This window comes from Pituophis catenifer, unplaced genomic scaffold (genome assembly GCF_029215685.1).
Source record: "Pituophis catenifer annectens isolate HBS135680 unplaced genomic scaffold, rPitCat1.0.hap2 SCAF_12, whole genome shotgun sequence".
Taxonomy (NCBI): Eukaryota; Metazoa; Chordata; class Lepidosauria; order Squamata; family Colubridae; genus Pituophis; species Pituophis catenifer.
Genome location: NW_027256892.1, coordinates 4,272,778 through 4,288,527, shown reverse-complemented (window position 1 = coordinate 4,288,527; position 15,750 = coordinate 4,272,778). Strand labels below are relative to the sequence as shown.

General features: G+C 44.4%; 1 protein-coding gene across 1 annotated transcript in view; it reads right to left on the bottom strand.

Moving 5' to 3' along the window:
- Positions 1 to 15,750, bottom strand: part of DPYSL2 (dihydropyrimidinase like 2) — a 91,643-nt gene that overhangs the window by 665 nt on the left and 75,228 nt on the right. Inside the window, exons 9-13 of the mRNA XM_070952573.1 lie at positions 11,407 to 11,563; positions 10,366 to 10,507; positions 8,415 to 8,585; positions 2,529 to 2,708; positions 1,218 to 1,383 (exon numbers count right to left, since the gene is read on the bottom strand). Coding sequence (XP_070808674.1) covers positions 1,218 to 1,383; positions 2,529 to 2,708; positions 8,415 to 8,585; positions 10,366 to 10,507; positions 11,407 to 11,563 — 816 coding nt within the window. The remainder of the gene's footprint in view (positions 1 to 1,217; positions 1,384 to 2,528; positions 2,709 to 8,414; positions 8,586 to 10,365; positions 10,508 to 11,406; positions 11,564 to 15,750) is intronic.

Genomic DNA, 15,750 nt, shown 5'->3' with positions numbered 1-15,750 from the left:
TTTTTGAATATTCTCTCATCTGTTGTGTGTTGGCTTTGAAAAACACTCCCTTCGTAAGTAAAAGACTCTTGGGAGCCAGCCACTGGGTTGCTGCCAATTCTGCTCTTAGATAAACCTTTGTCGGCTGCTTTATTTCACTATTGACTGTCTGTGGGGGTGCGTGTGTGAGACGGGGACAGAACAGGTTGCAGGAAGGCATCCCAGCCAAAAATGGAGCTCGGGAGCCCATTTTCACTGGCAAAGCACTTGGGCCACCACAGGCACCCCCAACACAAGGGACATAGAGCTGGCCACGACCACTCCAGCCCCCCAAGGTCAAACACAACCCTGATGCGGCCCTCAATGAAACCGAGTTTGACACCCCTGGTCTAAAGCGTTGACTGGCTGAACTGCAATCTGGTGAATTTGACTGATCAGTAACTGGTAGACCTTGACTTACAACAGTTCACACTTAGGGACCGTTCGAAATTACCACGGCACTGAAAAAAGTGACTTAGGACCATTTTTCACACTTATGACCGTTGCTGCATCCCCATGGTCATATGATTTACATTTGGATGCTGGACAACTGATTCACATTTATGACGGTTGGGGGGGGAGGGTTCACGTGATCCCCTTTTGTGGCCTTCTGACAAGCAAAGTCAATGGGGTAGCCAGGTTCACTTAACAACCATTTTACTAACCTCACAACTGCAGTGATTCAACTTAACAACGGAGCCAAGAAAGGTTGTAAAATGGGACCAAGCTCACTTAAATGTCTGGCTCAGCAACAGAAACTTTGGGCTCAATTGTGGTCATAAGTCCGTCAAATGGGGCAAAACTCACTTAACAACTGTCTTACTTAGCAATGGAACATTTGGGCTCAACTGTTAAGTCGTTGTAAGTTGAGGACTACTTATGTATAGCTTAATGTTGTTCCATTATTCTGAACTACGATCATTTCAGTCAGTAATTCTGGAAACTGCAGTTTGGAGATGCTGAGGTATCTCACTGAGATCTCCATTCCAGCAACCCAAAACATGTCCCAGGGGATGATAAACCAGCTTCATTTAGTCCTACTATCTGTATTTACTCCTACAACACTGAACCAGAGCTGGTAAGCAAAAGTTTCTAAGCTAGTAAGCAGAGATCCCTTACATCCTCCCCCTTCCTCTTCCCTCCCAGAATGCTAGTCAAATAAAGCAAAGACAATAGTTTAGCCTCGTAAAAGTATGTACCCGACAAGCTAAATCCAGACTGGTGCAAGTTCCTCACAGGTGGAGCCTGCTGTTTCGCTGGGGAAGTCTTGGCTGAGGAAGCTGGCGTGACCGTTTTTGGTGTCACCGATACTTCGCAAACAGGGCCGTCGTACAGACCTCGTGGGACACCCCTCAATTCAGCCAGCTTGGGGGTAAAAGTGATGTCGAGGCAGAGAGGAAGGAAAGAAAGAAAAGAATGAGAAATATCTGGCAATATAGGAATAAATAACCCAGTTGCTTTTGCTTGGACCCTATACATCTTCCTACCTTCTCGGTTGAAGTCCACAGGTCTTAAGAGTTACTAAGTTGGGACGCTGGCTGGGAAATTCTGGGAGCTGAAATCCACAAGTCTTAAATGTTGCCAAGGTTGGGACTCCACCCACCCCTGGTTTTTTAAGTATTTCTGCTTATGATCTCCTTAATATAGTTAACCCAACACCTTCAGCAAACGATGGCCGGCTACCTCAAAGTTTTCTGCTCTCCTAAACCCATGTGCTTGTGAGACCACCAACAGCTGGTGGAAAAACATCAGAAGCTTACCAGACCTCATGCAAAATGTTGGCCTGTGGGGACATTTGCCCCAAGGAGACAGAACTTGCACCATCCAATGAAATTTAAGGAAACTTCAAGTGTTCTGACAATGTGTGAACCGGGGCCATTGTAGGATTTTGTATGAAGCACATTTGCTCACAGATTCCAAATTAGAAGCATTGAAAGAATACTTCTGGTTGACTCAGCCTTCCATCCTTTCAAAAGGTAGGTGAAATGAGGACCCAGATTGTGGGGGCAATAAGCTGACTTTGTATAAATATATACAAAGTATGAAGGCTATTGCTTAACACATTGTAAGCCGCCCTGAGTCTCCGGAGAAGGGCGGCATATAAATTAAAGCAAAAAAAAAAAAAGTGCAGACCTGAATTGCAAGACAGAAAAATCTTTTTTTTTTTCCTATCAAGAACTTCTATCAAGAATGGCATCACTCTAGTCTACCTCATTAAATCTGACTACAGTGGTTCGGAGAAGCAGGCTGCATCTTTTGAGACATTAACCAATATTTTCTCAAGAAATTCCGCCAGCCTGACGATTGGAAGTTTGAAATCAGTCCAAACTCGTAATTCTTGGCTATATTTCCATACATTTCCAACCATCTGATCAAAGGATGCGGTAGTTTCCAACAAATGCTAATCTTCAAGATGTGCCCAACTGTTAAGATTCTCCTTTTAACAGACCCATTTATTTAATAATTTGCAAGACCAGATCGTAAAGGTGGTGGTGATTCAAGCTACTTACCCTGCTTCTTGCTTTGATACGTTTGTAAACGAAGTCAGGGAAAGGTTTCCTGGGAATGTATCGGCCAGACCCTTCGGTTACATGGAGATTACCATCCTCCAGAACAATTTTTCCTTGGCTGATAACCACTAAAGGAGACCCACGACACTCCATGCCTTCAAAGATATTATACTCCACATTCTGGAAGACAAATGAAGACAGGTCCACAGTTGATGAGAATCTGGCCTCAAGGAAAATTGAGACGCTGCATTGCAACATTAGGATACACGCATGTATCCTAATGTTCAACCAAAATGTTGGAGATGTGATTGCTTAGATGCCACATATTATCATATATGGTGGACCTGCAAGAAAGCGAAGGCTTTTTGGATAAAAATTTGGTGGGTTATGCAAAATGTTTTGAAGAAAAAACTTCAGTTTTCTCCACAACTGTTTTTATTGGGTACAGTTAAGGGTTTTACATTGGGTGAAACAAAGCTGATATTGTATATGGTGACAGCAGCGAGATTATTGATAGGCCAATATTGGAAAAATGACGCTATGCCCACTATTGAAGAATGGACTTTGAAGATGGCCAGTTTTGCAGAGATGGCGAAGATTTCAGCATATTTAAAAGATCGAACTCAAGAGACTTATGTATGGGAGTGGAAAAAGTGGATAGATTATGTGCAGAATAAATATCAAACTAGGAAATATCAGATAGCTTTTAGCTGAATGTATTATGTAGGGATAGATTAACTGAGCTCTATGAAGATATAAATAGTACACAGGGGATGGAGGGGTTTAAGTTTCCAAAAATGTAATTTTGATTTGGATTTTATTTAGAGGAAGTCATGGGGGGAGGGGTGGGTTAGGGAGGGTTTGGGGGGGGGAATTGGGGAGAAAATGTATTTGTAAAACTTTTTAAATTAAAAAAAAAAGAAAAAGAAAAAAAAATTGAGATGCTGCTACCCAAAGTAATCCATCCTTCAAATTTCATCTCTGGAATTACATGAAACTTCCTAGATTTGTGGGGTCCTAGGTGGTCTCTGAGCTTGAGCGTTTTCTTGCAGTCGTTTTATGACCAAACGAAGTAACATTATCAGCACTGATGATGTTACCTAGTTTGCTCATGAAACATGTTGCGCATGCTGGACAGACATCAAGGGAGATGAAGTTCCATAGGGCAGGTGCAGCAACAGGAAAATTGTCATTTCCGTATCACGAAAGATGATCCCACTACAGAAACAGGACCTGGAGTGAGCTAAGCCTACCAGAACTTATCAGAAGGGCAGAAACAGAACTCAAATGAGACACAAGTAGTCCTCGGCTTGCAACCCTTCGTATAGTGACCATCTGAACTTACAACAGTACTGAAAACGGAGACTTCCACTTGCATTTACAACTGTTGAAGGATCCTCAAGGTCATGTAGACTAAATTCAGGAACTTGGCAACTGGCATATATTTATTTACAATGGCTAGACTCCCAAAGTCATGTGATCACCATTTGTGATCATTTAGGAGCCGTGGGTGGTGCAGTGGTTAGAATGCAGTATTGCAGGCTAACTCTTCCCACAGCCAAGAGTTCGATCCTGAACGGTTCAAGGCCGACTCAGCTTTCCATCCTTCCAAGGTCGGTAAAATGAGGACCCAGATTAATGGGGACAATATGCTGACATTGTAAACGGCTCAAGAGAGTGCTACAAACCACTATGAAGCGGTATATAAGTCTAAGTGCTATTGCTAATGTGACCTGGCTTCCATCAAGCAAAGTCAATGAGGAAAGGCGGGATTTGTTTAACAGTTACCTGATTCATGTAACGACTGCAGTGAGTTGCCTTGTTTAGCCACAGAAATCCAGGTATACTTCAGGTAACACTTGATTTACAACTGTGATCATAAGTCAAGACCTGTAACATTTTTTTATTAAACGACGAGACACTGGTTTTCAGGGCTTAAAGTTCATTTTGCAAGTGAGACAGCCAAGATAACAGAACAGAACAGAATAACAGAGTTGGAGGGGACCTTGGAGGTCTTCTAGTCCAACCCCCTGCACCATCCAGGCAGGTGACTGTCCAGTCTCTTCTTCCAGTGAGAAGAAGCCCACAACTTCCAGTGTTGGAGCACTCACAATTTCTGAAGGCAAATTGTTCCACTGCTTTATTGTTCTCCCTGTCAGGAAATTTCTCCTTAGTTTCTAGGTTGCTTCTCTCCATTATTAGTTTCCATCCATTGCTTCCTGTCCTGCCCTCAGGTGCTTTGGAGAATAGCTTGACTTCCTCTTCTTTGTGGCAGCCCCTTAAATATCGGAATACTGCTATCATATTTCACTCCCAGTCCTTCTTTGCATTAAACTAGCCGTGCCCAGTTCCTGCAACCGTTCTTCATATGTTTTAGCTTCCTGTCCCCTAATCCTCTTTGTTGCTTTTCTCTGCACTCTTTCTAGAGTCTCCACATCTTTTTTACATCGTGGCAAGCAAAACTGGATGCGGTATTTCAAGTGCGGCCTTGCCAAGGCATTATAAAGTGGTATAGGTAGTCCTCGACTTACAACAGTTCATTGAGTGACCGTTCAAAGTTATAACGGCACTGAAGAAAGTGACTTATGACCAGTTTTCACGATTGTTGCAGCATCCTCATGATCATGTGAACAAAAATTCAGATGCTTGGCAATTGACTCATATCGTTTTATCTTCCCTCAGGCCTTTTTTTCCATGTTGAAGCTTCCCTCCTCCACACTGCAAAAGCAGTCATTAACACATCACAGTGAACCCCAACTAGCTCTTTGACATCTTCCTTTGCAATCTTCTCCAATTTCTCCAGGGTAGGTTACATTTGCCAACTCCCAAGACTCAGGTCAGGGACATGGTGGCTCAGTGGCTAAGATGCTGAGCTTGTCGATCGAAAGGTCGGCAGTTCGAATCCCTAGTGCCGCATAACGGGATGAGCTCCCGTTCCTTGTCCCAGCTTCTGTCAACCTAGCAGTTCGAAAGCACGTAAAAAATGCAAGTAGAAAAATAGGGACCCCCTTTGGTGGGAAGATAACAGCGTTCCGTGCGCCTTTGGTGTTGAGTCATGCCGGCCACATGACCACGGAGACGTCTTCGGACAGTTCAGCGCTGGCTCTTTGGCTTTGAAACAGGTGAGTACTGCCCCCTAGAGTCAGGAACGACTAGCACATATGTGCAAGGGGAACTTTTACATCTCAGGTTAGCAAGCAGGTTCCAAAAAACTGATTGACCAGATTTCTTTTAAAGAAGTTTGGATAAGGCCGATTTTTGTATCTGTATAACATTTTTTGAATTTTTTGGGGAAAGCAAACTTCAAAGAAAAATTGGCCATGGCAAGTAAAACCTTTTCCCAATTAAGCTTGCCAGTTTATTACTTTGGGTGAATTAAAAAAAAGTATCCTCCTAAGATTGTTAAGATATTTTTGGAAGCCAGCTTGAAATGCAGCACCTGCTGTTTAGTCTTACCACCGAATGCACCTTTTGGTTTCAATATACTCTGCATTCTTAATATGCATTCAATATACTTATATTCAAATATATTTCAACTTTGCATTCTTTCAGGTTTTGCAACCAAACATTGATCACCCAAAGATATCCAACTGCATGATGGAATTCTCCTCGTGAAAGGAGAGATTTTGGAGAGATGGTCAACATTGCGTTCACCCCAAATCCTTGTCTAGCGGAAATAACTCTGTCTTTGTAGTAGTGGAAAAAAAAGAAGATTCATAAGCAGAAAACACAGAAAACTTGATTTCTAAAAATTCCCTGGGCTTTTCGCCAGTAGCTCGAGGAGATGTTAAATAGGACAACAAAGAACTTGTTCATTTGCCCTTGTCTCTCTTTTTTTTTTCTCAAGGCCAAAGAAGCAGAAAATTCTCCTATAAAATTGTCTTAAAAGGTCAATTACAACATTTCTTTTCGGACTGCGTCTCTGCTTCTATTGCAGTCCTTTAGAGAACACTCGGCTCCATTTCTACCAAGGGTTGAAATAGACAGTGGAATCGCTGAACCGAATGTCAATCTGATTAGTATTCTGCTAAATCGATAAATACAATGCAATTATGTTTACAAAGACAGTTTTGGATTTATTAAACATGAATGCACAGAAGGGTATGTAAATTCAAATGCACTGATAGAGTTCTTAGCCTATTGAATTTCACTAGTGGATTCTTCCAGATATCCAAGAAGAGTTCTTTCTGCGTTCACATAATAGGGATTGCCAAATGTAAGGAGAGAGAAAAAATCCACATTTTCAATCCTCCACAAATGGATGAGTTTTCTTCTTCTTCTTTTTAATACCCCAAAACAACTTCAAACAGATAATCTGTCAATGTTTTTTTTTTCTTTAGCCTTTCTCCCTCCCATTGGTTAACAGATATTACCAAAGATGTTTGCCAAGCTTGGGCTGGCAAGGTTTTCATTATCTGTTAAGATAAGGCAAGGTTTGAGTTGTGATCTTGATTGGATCGGCAGTGTAGGAGGAGATAGTGTATTATTTCAAAGCACTTTCCCCACAACCATCATCAAGGGAAGTTGGGCTTCACTTCTTTACAAGAAGTAAAGCTTGGTTTAGACTTGTCTACAACTGGGCATAGGTGTCAATGCATACCTATGCTGCAAAGGCGTTGATGGGTAAACGCAGGTTACAAATGGTTGCAGACAGGCCGAACGAAACAACTCCCAAATCTCAACCACATGTTATGCAGAGCTAGGCATCCTGCATGCTGATTGGTGGATCTGACTTCCTGTGTCAGCTTTGGAAGCCATATTAGGCCGGAAGCTTCAATGCTGCCACCTCCTCATGTGTGGGAAAGTAGGAGGGGGGATTTAGGAGAGGGGGTTAGTAGACATAATAGCATTCTTCCTGTCGGTCAAGGTCAGGGCGATCCAGCATCTGGAGAAGGAGTGGTTGGGGGGCTGGGTTGAGATGGAACGGACATTGATTGGAGCATGTGATCGATTGAGGAGAAAGGGGGTGGTTTTGGGAGTGTTGACTTACTGAAGGAAAATCCGGGTTTTCAGATTCGGGATTTCCCAGATGTGCCAGTTTGCCTATTCTAGTAAAGAGAACTTTGGAAAATGCTTGCTTCCGCGTCTTTACTTGGAGTTGGGATTTTCTTGGAACGCTGACCTCCTGTTGATGCTTTGTTGTTTTGAGTGCCCCTACCCAGAATGTTAACATTTGCAGAAATATAAATGCAACAATTATGCAACCATCTCCAGACGACAGACGCATATGTTCCATGACATGCAGTGATGCAGAAGTCCATTCCAAGTTGCGCTTCCATGTCATATAGCAGTGATGGCTAACCTTTTTGCCGCTGTGTGCCAAAAGTGGGGGGAACGTGGGGTATGTATGTCACATGTGTGTGACCCTTCCACACTCCCCCGCCCCCGCGCATGTGCACATGACCCTCCCGCGCTCCCCCCACCCCCCACGTATGCATGTGCAATCCCCGCGCTCCCCCCTCGCATGCGCACGCGACCCTCCATGGTCCATTTTGGGCCTGGCAGGCCTCCCTCAAGCCTCCTGGGACCACAAACAGGCCACAGGGGAGGGATGCGCTGCACCCCCCGTGGCCCGTTTTGGCACAGGGGTGCGCCCCTCCCTCATGCATACACGCATGACCCTCCCACCCCCATGCATGAGCATGCATCTCTCACATGCACCCCGCCCCCGCGTCAGAGACCCAAAAATCAGCTGGCCGGCGGGAGGTGCACGCACATGCGCGGTGGAGCCGAGCTTGGCTACAGCTCGTGTGCCTGCAGACACCATCACGGTCCTATAGCATCAAGGCTGTTTTGTGATTAATGGCGTGCCAGCCCCTAGGTTTTCCCAATGCGGTCCGGCATTTTCACCAGTACAGTGCCCTAGTTTTTAATCTGCAAACTTACTATGTTATGTGTCTTGGCTGAGATCGTCTTGACACTGTCAGGATCCCAGATCACCAGGTCAGCATCAGATCCCACTGCAATGCGCCCCTTCCGTGGATACAGGTTGAAGATCTTGGCTGCTGTGGTGCTAGTGACAGCAACAAACTGGTTCTCGTCCATTTTGCCAGTAACCTAAATCAAAGAAAAGAACAGTCACAGTGGAAAAACGACAGCAGTAGCAGGGGGGGAAAAACTAATCATCAAAGAAAAAGCTTGTGGTCATCCATGCCCATACTGTTTTGAGAGAGAGAGAGGGAGGGATTTCAAGTTGCCTGCAAGAGGAATTATTTTGTTGAGCTACGCCTGACTCTTTGGCTCTATTTGCATTTGAACTCTATTGCCCAGCTACAAATTTGTTCTAAGCAAACGAAGTCTACTAAGCTGGGAAAGACTGGATTTAATTCTGCTTTTCAGAAAACTAGGAAGAATCTAGGGCTGAAATGCTGTGAAGTCTGCTACTGGTTCACTTCATTACCGGTTTGCTTCACGCATGCATACGGGGTACATGCCAAACATGCGCTTCACGTGTATGTGCACCGCAGGCGCTACCACACAGTGCTGAAAAAGGATTAAGAAGCCTTTTCTGAGTCTTCAAATGTAAGTAGAACAGCGAGGGGGGGGAACAGCTGTGCCGCACGATTTAGATTTGCTAGAAAGCAGGATTTCCTGCTTTCTAGCAAATATAAATCGCGTGGCACAGCTAATCATTGGAAATACGAGTTCGCCCGAACTGGTAGCATTTTTTTTGTACTACCAGTTTTCCTGAACCGGTAGTATTTATTACTACTGGTTCGGGGGAACCGGTCCAAACTGGTAGCATTTCACCCCTGGAAGAATCCCTTCTGAAACGCTTGTCACACCCCTTTTCTTTCCATGAGCAGAGATCCCTTTTGCATGACGACTGTCTAGGCTGCAGTTCTTCCTCCTGTCTCCCATTCCCACATATCACTACAGCTACAGAGGTAGATGAATGCTAATCACAATGTGATCTCAAATGATAGTGTCCTATCCAAGCAAGGGAGAATCCCTAAAAGTATTGAGCCTGATCTGGATCTGAACGTCCAAGTTTATTCCCTAGATGCCAATGGATTCATGTCATCTGTATCAATGTTCAACTAAATTGGCATTGGAAAGCTTCTGCCAATCTGTGACTGCAGGGAACTTGGTTACAGATGGTTGACATCAGGGGTGAAATCTAAATTTTTTCCCTACCGGTTCTGTGGGCGTGGCTTTGTGGGGGGGGGGTCCTGTGACTGAGTGGGCGTGGCCAACTCAAAGTCACTCACAGCCACGCCCACTCAGTCACAAGACCCCCTGCTACCAAGCCACGCCCACAGAACCCAGTAGGAAAACTTTTAAAATTTCTATTCTGTCGGCGTGTCCTTATCTTTTTCCTGCAGTTCCGCCCACCCGCCCCATTCCCCGGATTCGGGGAATGTACCTTCCCCGATTCCTACTGCCCACCTTTCTCCCACAGCTGGCTGTCAGGGAAGGCAAGTGCCCGAAAGGTACCCAAGTCACTCACTCTCCTTCTTGAATGAGCCGCTCTGGTCCATGCGCCAGCTGCGCAAGCGCACACTATTTATTTAATTCAGTGGCAGGTTGGATGTGTGCTTGCGCAACCGGCACATGGACCAGAGCGGCTCATTCAAGAAGGAGAGTGAGCGACTCCGGTTTCTTTCGGGCGCTTGCCTTCCCTGACAGCCAGCCGTGGGAGAAAGGTGGGCAGTAGGAGTCGGGGAATGGGGCAGGTGAGCAGAGCCTCCAGCTTCCATTGCTACCGGTTCTCCGAACCACCGGCCATCATCGCTACCTACTCGCCTGAACTGGTCTGAACCGGGAGCATTTCACCCCTGATTGACATTGTTTAGCACTGGTAGACGTAATCCCAACACAAACCAAAACAACCCACCACAGCTTTATCCCAGATGATGGACATCCGTTCCTCAGTTCCATTGGTTCCTTGCGGGATCAAAGTGAAATTGTCCTTCCCAACAGCTTTCTGCGCAGTATTGAAAGTACAGTGGCCACTGCCAGTAACCTGGAGATCTCCACTGGAAGCAGAAGACAAGAGTAGCTCTATTCATCAACGACAGAATGACAGAATGAAAGCAAAAGCAAAAAAACCCTGCACTTAATCAACGCCCACTGCATGAAGCAAACTTTGCAGCAGGACTACAAATTATTCATCTCTATAAATCACGGTGTATAAATCACGGTGTATAAATCATGGTGGGGCAGTGGCTCAGTGGCTAAGACGCTGAGCTTGCCGATCGAAAGGTCGGCAGTTCAGCGGTTCGAATCCCTAGCGCCGTGTAACGGGGTGAGCTCCTGTTATTTATCCCAGCTTCTGCCAACCTAGCAGTTCGAAAGCACGTAAAAAATGCAGTAGAAACCTTCCCTTTGGTGGGAAGGTAACAGCGTTCCGTGCGCCTTTGGCGTTTAGTCATGCTGGCCACATGACCACGGAGACGTCTTCGGACAGCGCTGGCTCTTCGGCTTTGAAACGGAGATGAACATTGCCGCCTAGAGTCAGGAACGACTAGCACATATGTGCGAGGGGAACCTTTACCTTATAAATCACCTCTTTATTACCAACTGTGCTTTTAAATCTTAGCTTGGGAGGAAGGACTGGAGTTCATATATTTTGAAAAGCTTCCCAGGTGCCAAGATGATATGTTAGCATAGTAAGACTTTCCTTGATGGAAAGTGGGGCACATTCTCAGTCTACGTCTAAAATATCCCAAATGAATGCAGGGGAGATGAATAAATCGAAGAGGAAGGCTTGTGAAGACAGCCTTTTAACCCAACAGCCTCAGTCAACTTGGTGCCAAATCCAAGCCATCTTGCATGGAACACAGAATTTCTATCTCCTGCTATGGCACGCATTTTCCGTGTTTTGAGATCAGAGTCAACTCATGTAAGGATCGTCACCACCTCCAATTCAACTCACCAGGACAGCAGAGAATTGAGGAAGTCCGGAGTAGTCGGGTCAGGACTCAGTGGTGGAGCGGTGACAAAAGCAGCTGCTTTGGCCCAGTTTTTACTCCAGTAATGAGATCCGTCGGTACCCAAGCTTGCTGCAATGGGCTCACCATACACCACAGTGCCTGTTAATCAAGACAGGATGAACAGGACAATTATTTCCAGGTCCGTAAGCAATCCACCTTCACTCTTGGCTTACTATGAAAAAAGAACTGGAGAGCAAAGCCAGGTTATAGGGTGGGGCAGTGGTGAAATCCCAATTTTTTTACTACTGGTTCTGTGGGCATGGCTTGGTGGGCGTGGTGTGGCTTGGTGGGCATGGCAGGGGAAGGATACTGCAAAATCTCCATTCCCACCCCACTCTGGGGCCAGCCAGAGGTGGTATTTGCCAGTTCTCTGAACTACTCAAAATTTCCACTCCAGGTTCTCCAGAACCTGTCAGAACCTGCTGGATTTCACCCCTGGGGTGGGGCCATTATTTAAATGGAAGTGAGATTTGCTATCCACCAGGAATCAATACGATGGAAGCAATGCATAAATAATATTTGGTTAATCAACACGCAGGCAAACAAATAAGCGTTGGAAGGTGCCTTATTCAATGCAGCTATAGATTCAAGAACGGTATTGTCTCATGCAGCCCTTGGTGGGACTCTGGCCAAGGCACTGCTAGTTAAGAACACTGAAAGAAAGAAAAAAAGAAAGGGAAAAAATAGGAACTTTGGGGCATTGTTCTAGTGTCAATGAAGACACGAACAAAAGATCCGTGGGAAAATGCGTAATTCATTCTCAGTCGGAAGGGTGCCGGACTCCTATTGGAAAAAAAGAAGCAGTGAAGCCACTATGTGAGGAGTATCAAACTCAAGGCCCGTGGGGTATTTAAGATCTGGTCCATGAGGCCGCCCAGGAAACAGTGAAGAATCGGCCCGCGGTGCTTCTGCTACCGAAAACGGAGCTCAGGAGCCTGTTTTCGCTGGCAGAGTGCTTAGGCCACCATAGGTGTCCCTGACAGGAGTGACGTCGAGCTGGCCACGCCCACCCTAGCCACGCCCACCCCAGTCCCCTGAGGTCAGACATAACCCTGATGCGGTCCTCAATGAAATCGGGTTTGACACCTCTGCACTACGTGTTCTGCAATAGTATAGAAACTGGAAATAAATGATTGACTGGTTAGGAAAATTGGATGGCTGAACCTCGTGAGATGTTGGTGGTCTGGTTGCTTTTTTAAAAAAAAAGTCCAGCCTTTTTTTTAAAAAAAAAAAAAAAGTTCTGTGGGAGGCACTGAGGAGTGATATAGTCTGTCCTTCTAATGCACCTGAACATCTGTTGCACTTTATGAAAAATAAGAAAGACAGGTTTTGAACAGTTCGCCACCCTCCTTCTTCATTTTCTTTTCCATTTTCTTTGAACGAGATTTGAAAGAAACAAAATCTGAAGGCTCAAGCAAACATTCCCTAACAGGAATCATAGTAAGCAATTTCCATCCGTTCAAGAAAGTTTCAAAAAGACTGGAGCTCAAATGATCATTTAGCCAAAAAGCCAACTAAATGGTCTTGGAAAAGTTATCATTTCCAGCCCAATCCACTTCACAGTTTGTGAGAATCCAACATACCCTGGGACTAGGTACTAACAGGAAGAGTAAATGAAATTATAATTGCATTTCTGCAGCACTGTAAGAATGGCTTTATGGAGCAGAATCTGCAAATCCCTTAACCCAGCATACAATATTCAGGACTAACCAGTTATCATTAGGCAAAATAAATGAATGTTATCACTATGGAAGAACACACAGAGAAGACACCATCCCCAAAATTCACCATGCAGAGCTAGAGATAGATGTACATGCAGGAAAATCTGCAGAATTTAGTATCATGAAACTCCCGATTTATCAGACACTGGCAAAGCTAAATCTTGGCTGCAAAGCTCCATGAAAATAAATGGCAGATGCTTTTGATGACAAAAGTCATTGAAGGCTAGTTTTCCCAAAGGTAATATTATTATGGTTGGTCACAAAAGTCAGCCAGGTGTTTAGATTGGATTTGGAATTTTTATCTACCTAGTGAGTGCTTCTCAAGGACCTGGGATAGGCAGATGTGGATGTCTGAAGGTGTTAAGAGGCATCGTCGCAGGATGTAAGCTGTTCTGAGTAAAGCTGCCTTTTGCAATTGACCGATGATGAATTTGTCAATGCCGATAGTGTTCAAGCGATGTTCCAGTTGTTTGGGGGTTGGCACCCAAGGCGCCTGTTAATATTGATATTGTTATTTAATCTCGTATGCCGACCAACTCTGAACCATTCCAGGCAGGTATTCCCAACACAGTTTGAGTATCAACTATGGCCCAGTTTGGATTCAATGGGAAATCTTTTTTGCAAGGCATCATACATATAACTCTATTTATCGTTTGATTCTTAACCCTCTTCCCTTCATTTAACTTAACCCGCTTGCCAGCTTCTTTTTAAATTAATGCAACAGAGCAGCTGATGATAAATAAAAGAAAGGAAGGCTTCAGCATGCCATAATTCAGTGACTGCCCTCTGCAGAAACACACATTAAGCTGAGGAGCACAGATAAGTGTTTACAAGCGCTGTAAAACCTCCCGAGACAAAAACGCTTATCTGATTAATCTGGGTTTATTTAGACTGCATCATGTCGTCTTCAAATACTTTCTTGCATAAAGGGAGGGAAAAGGGGGGGGGAGGAAAAAAAAACCCGTCATCTTAAGACAACTACATCTAACAAAGCTTTATTATTTTTATAATAAATTATTTTTATAATAAAGCTTAAACGGGAGAGGACAAAGAGAGCACAAGTGTTCTCGATGGTGTTTAGCTGGCAATTCCAAGAACGGTGGAATTGTGGGAAAATATTTTTGCCTGGGACTAATAAAAGAACCTGGTGATGAGTAAATATATGTTCTAAGCTGTTTCACACCTTAGGCTTATTTTTAAACATTTATTTTCAAAGCGTAAAGCATGAACATGATAAAGACTGCATTACCAATAGGTTTCCAGGGATGAGGCTCTTCAGAAAAGCCAACTCCTAATCCACCAAACGTTGAGGACAAACGTTTGTTTGCCACCATATCAAGGCACAATTTCAATACTGTAGCACTATGAAATGCTGCTCTATTGTTGTTGTTTTGGGGGCGGGGAGTGTAGGTTAAGGACGGTAATGGGACCCATCCCAGGGCACTCCTGCTCTGTTTCACGCTTGTATTAGGAGCAACAAACAGGCAACAATCAAAACTGCGGTACTAAGAGAGGGTACTTGATTGTCCTGTTTCAGAAGCTCCATCTCAAAGTGCTGAAGACCATCTTCAGAAGGAAGATGGGGTTGCCTGTATCAGAATGAAGAATGCCGCAGGAGTTATGACACCTTACAGTTATGACAAGTCAGGAATACGGGTAATTTTTCAGCATTCCAAAAGCAGATTTGAGAAGAACAAAGAACAACCATGAGAACTTAACCTTCTGCAGGACTCTCCAAAGCTGGAAACTTTAAGACTGGTGGACTTCAACTCCCAGAATTCCCCAGCGAGTTGAAGGCCACGAGTTTTAAGAAGTTCTCAAATTTGGCAATCCCTGATCTAGTGCTTTTGCTCGGATTATGGAGCTCTGTCCAATTCAGTTGGACAAAGAGCCTGTAGTACAGTGGACTAAAGCACTGTTATTAACATCCGCTGCTTGCAATTACTGCAAGTTCAATTCTCACCAGGCTCAAGGTTGACTCAGCCTTCCATCCTTTCAAAGGTAGGTAAAATGAGAACCCAGATTGTGGGGGCAATAAGCTGACTTTGTATAAAATATACAAAAGTATGAAGGCTATTGCTTAACGCATTGTAAACCGCCCTGAGTCTCCGGAGAAGGGCGGCATATAAATTAAAGCAAAAAAAAAAAAAGTTGTCCAGTTGTCCAGCTGATAGAGAGCACCTACTAACCACTCAATGTTTGGGACTCTCAAATAGCCTCTATATCTTTGGGTTTCAACCCTCTACCAATCTGGAAGCCCCCTCTTTAAACCAGTTCCGGATTTGCAGGGAGGAGTCAGTACACAGAAATCGAAATCCTGTTTGTCTGGCTTGCTGCACTGACATATGGAAAAGCAGGTTTATGCTTTGTGTAAATAAAAGACGGAAGAAGCTGTTGGAGGGAATCCTGCTTAGCAGGGCGGGGTGGAGACCATGAAGGGAATATAAAAGAATGGCAGTGTTAGCACTCAGGGACTAAAAAGATGAGGTCACTTTCCTATTTGCAAACTACCATTAGCAAAGCTACTGAGCCAGCTGGTGGAGTTACAGAGAGGAAATGGATTTT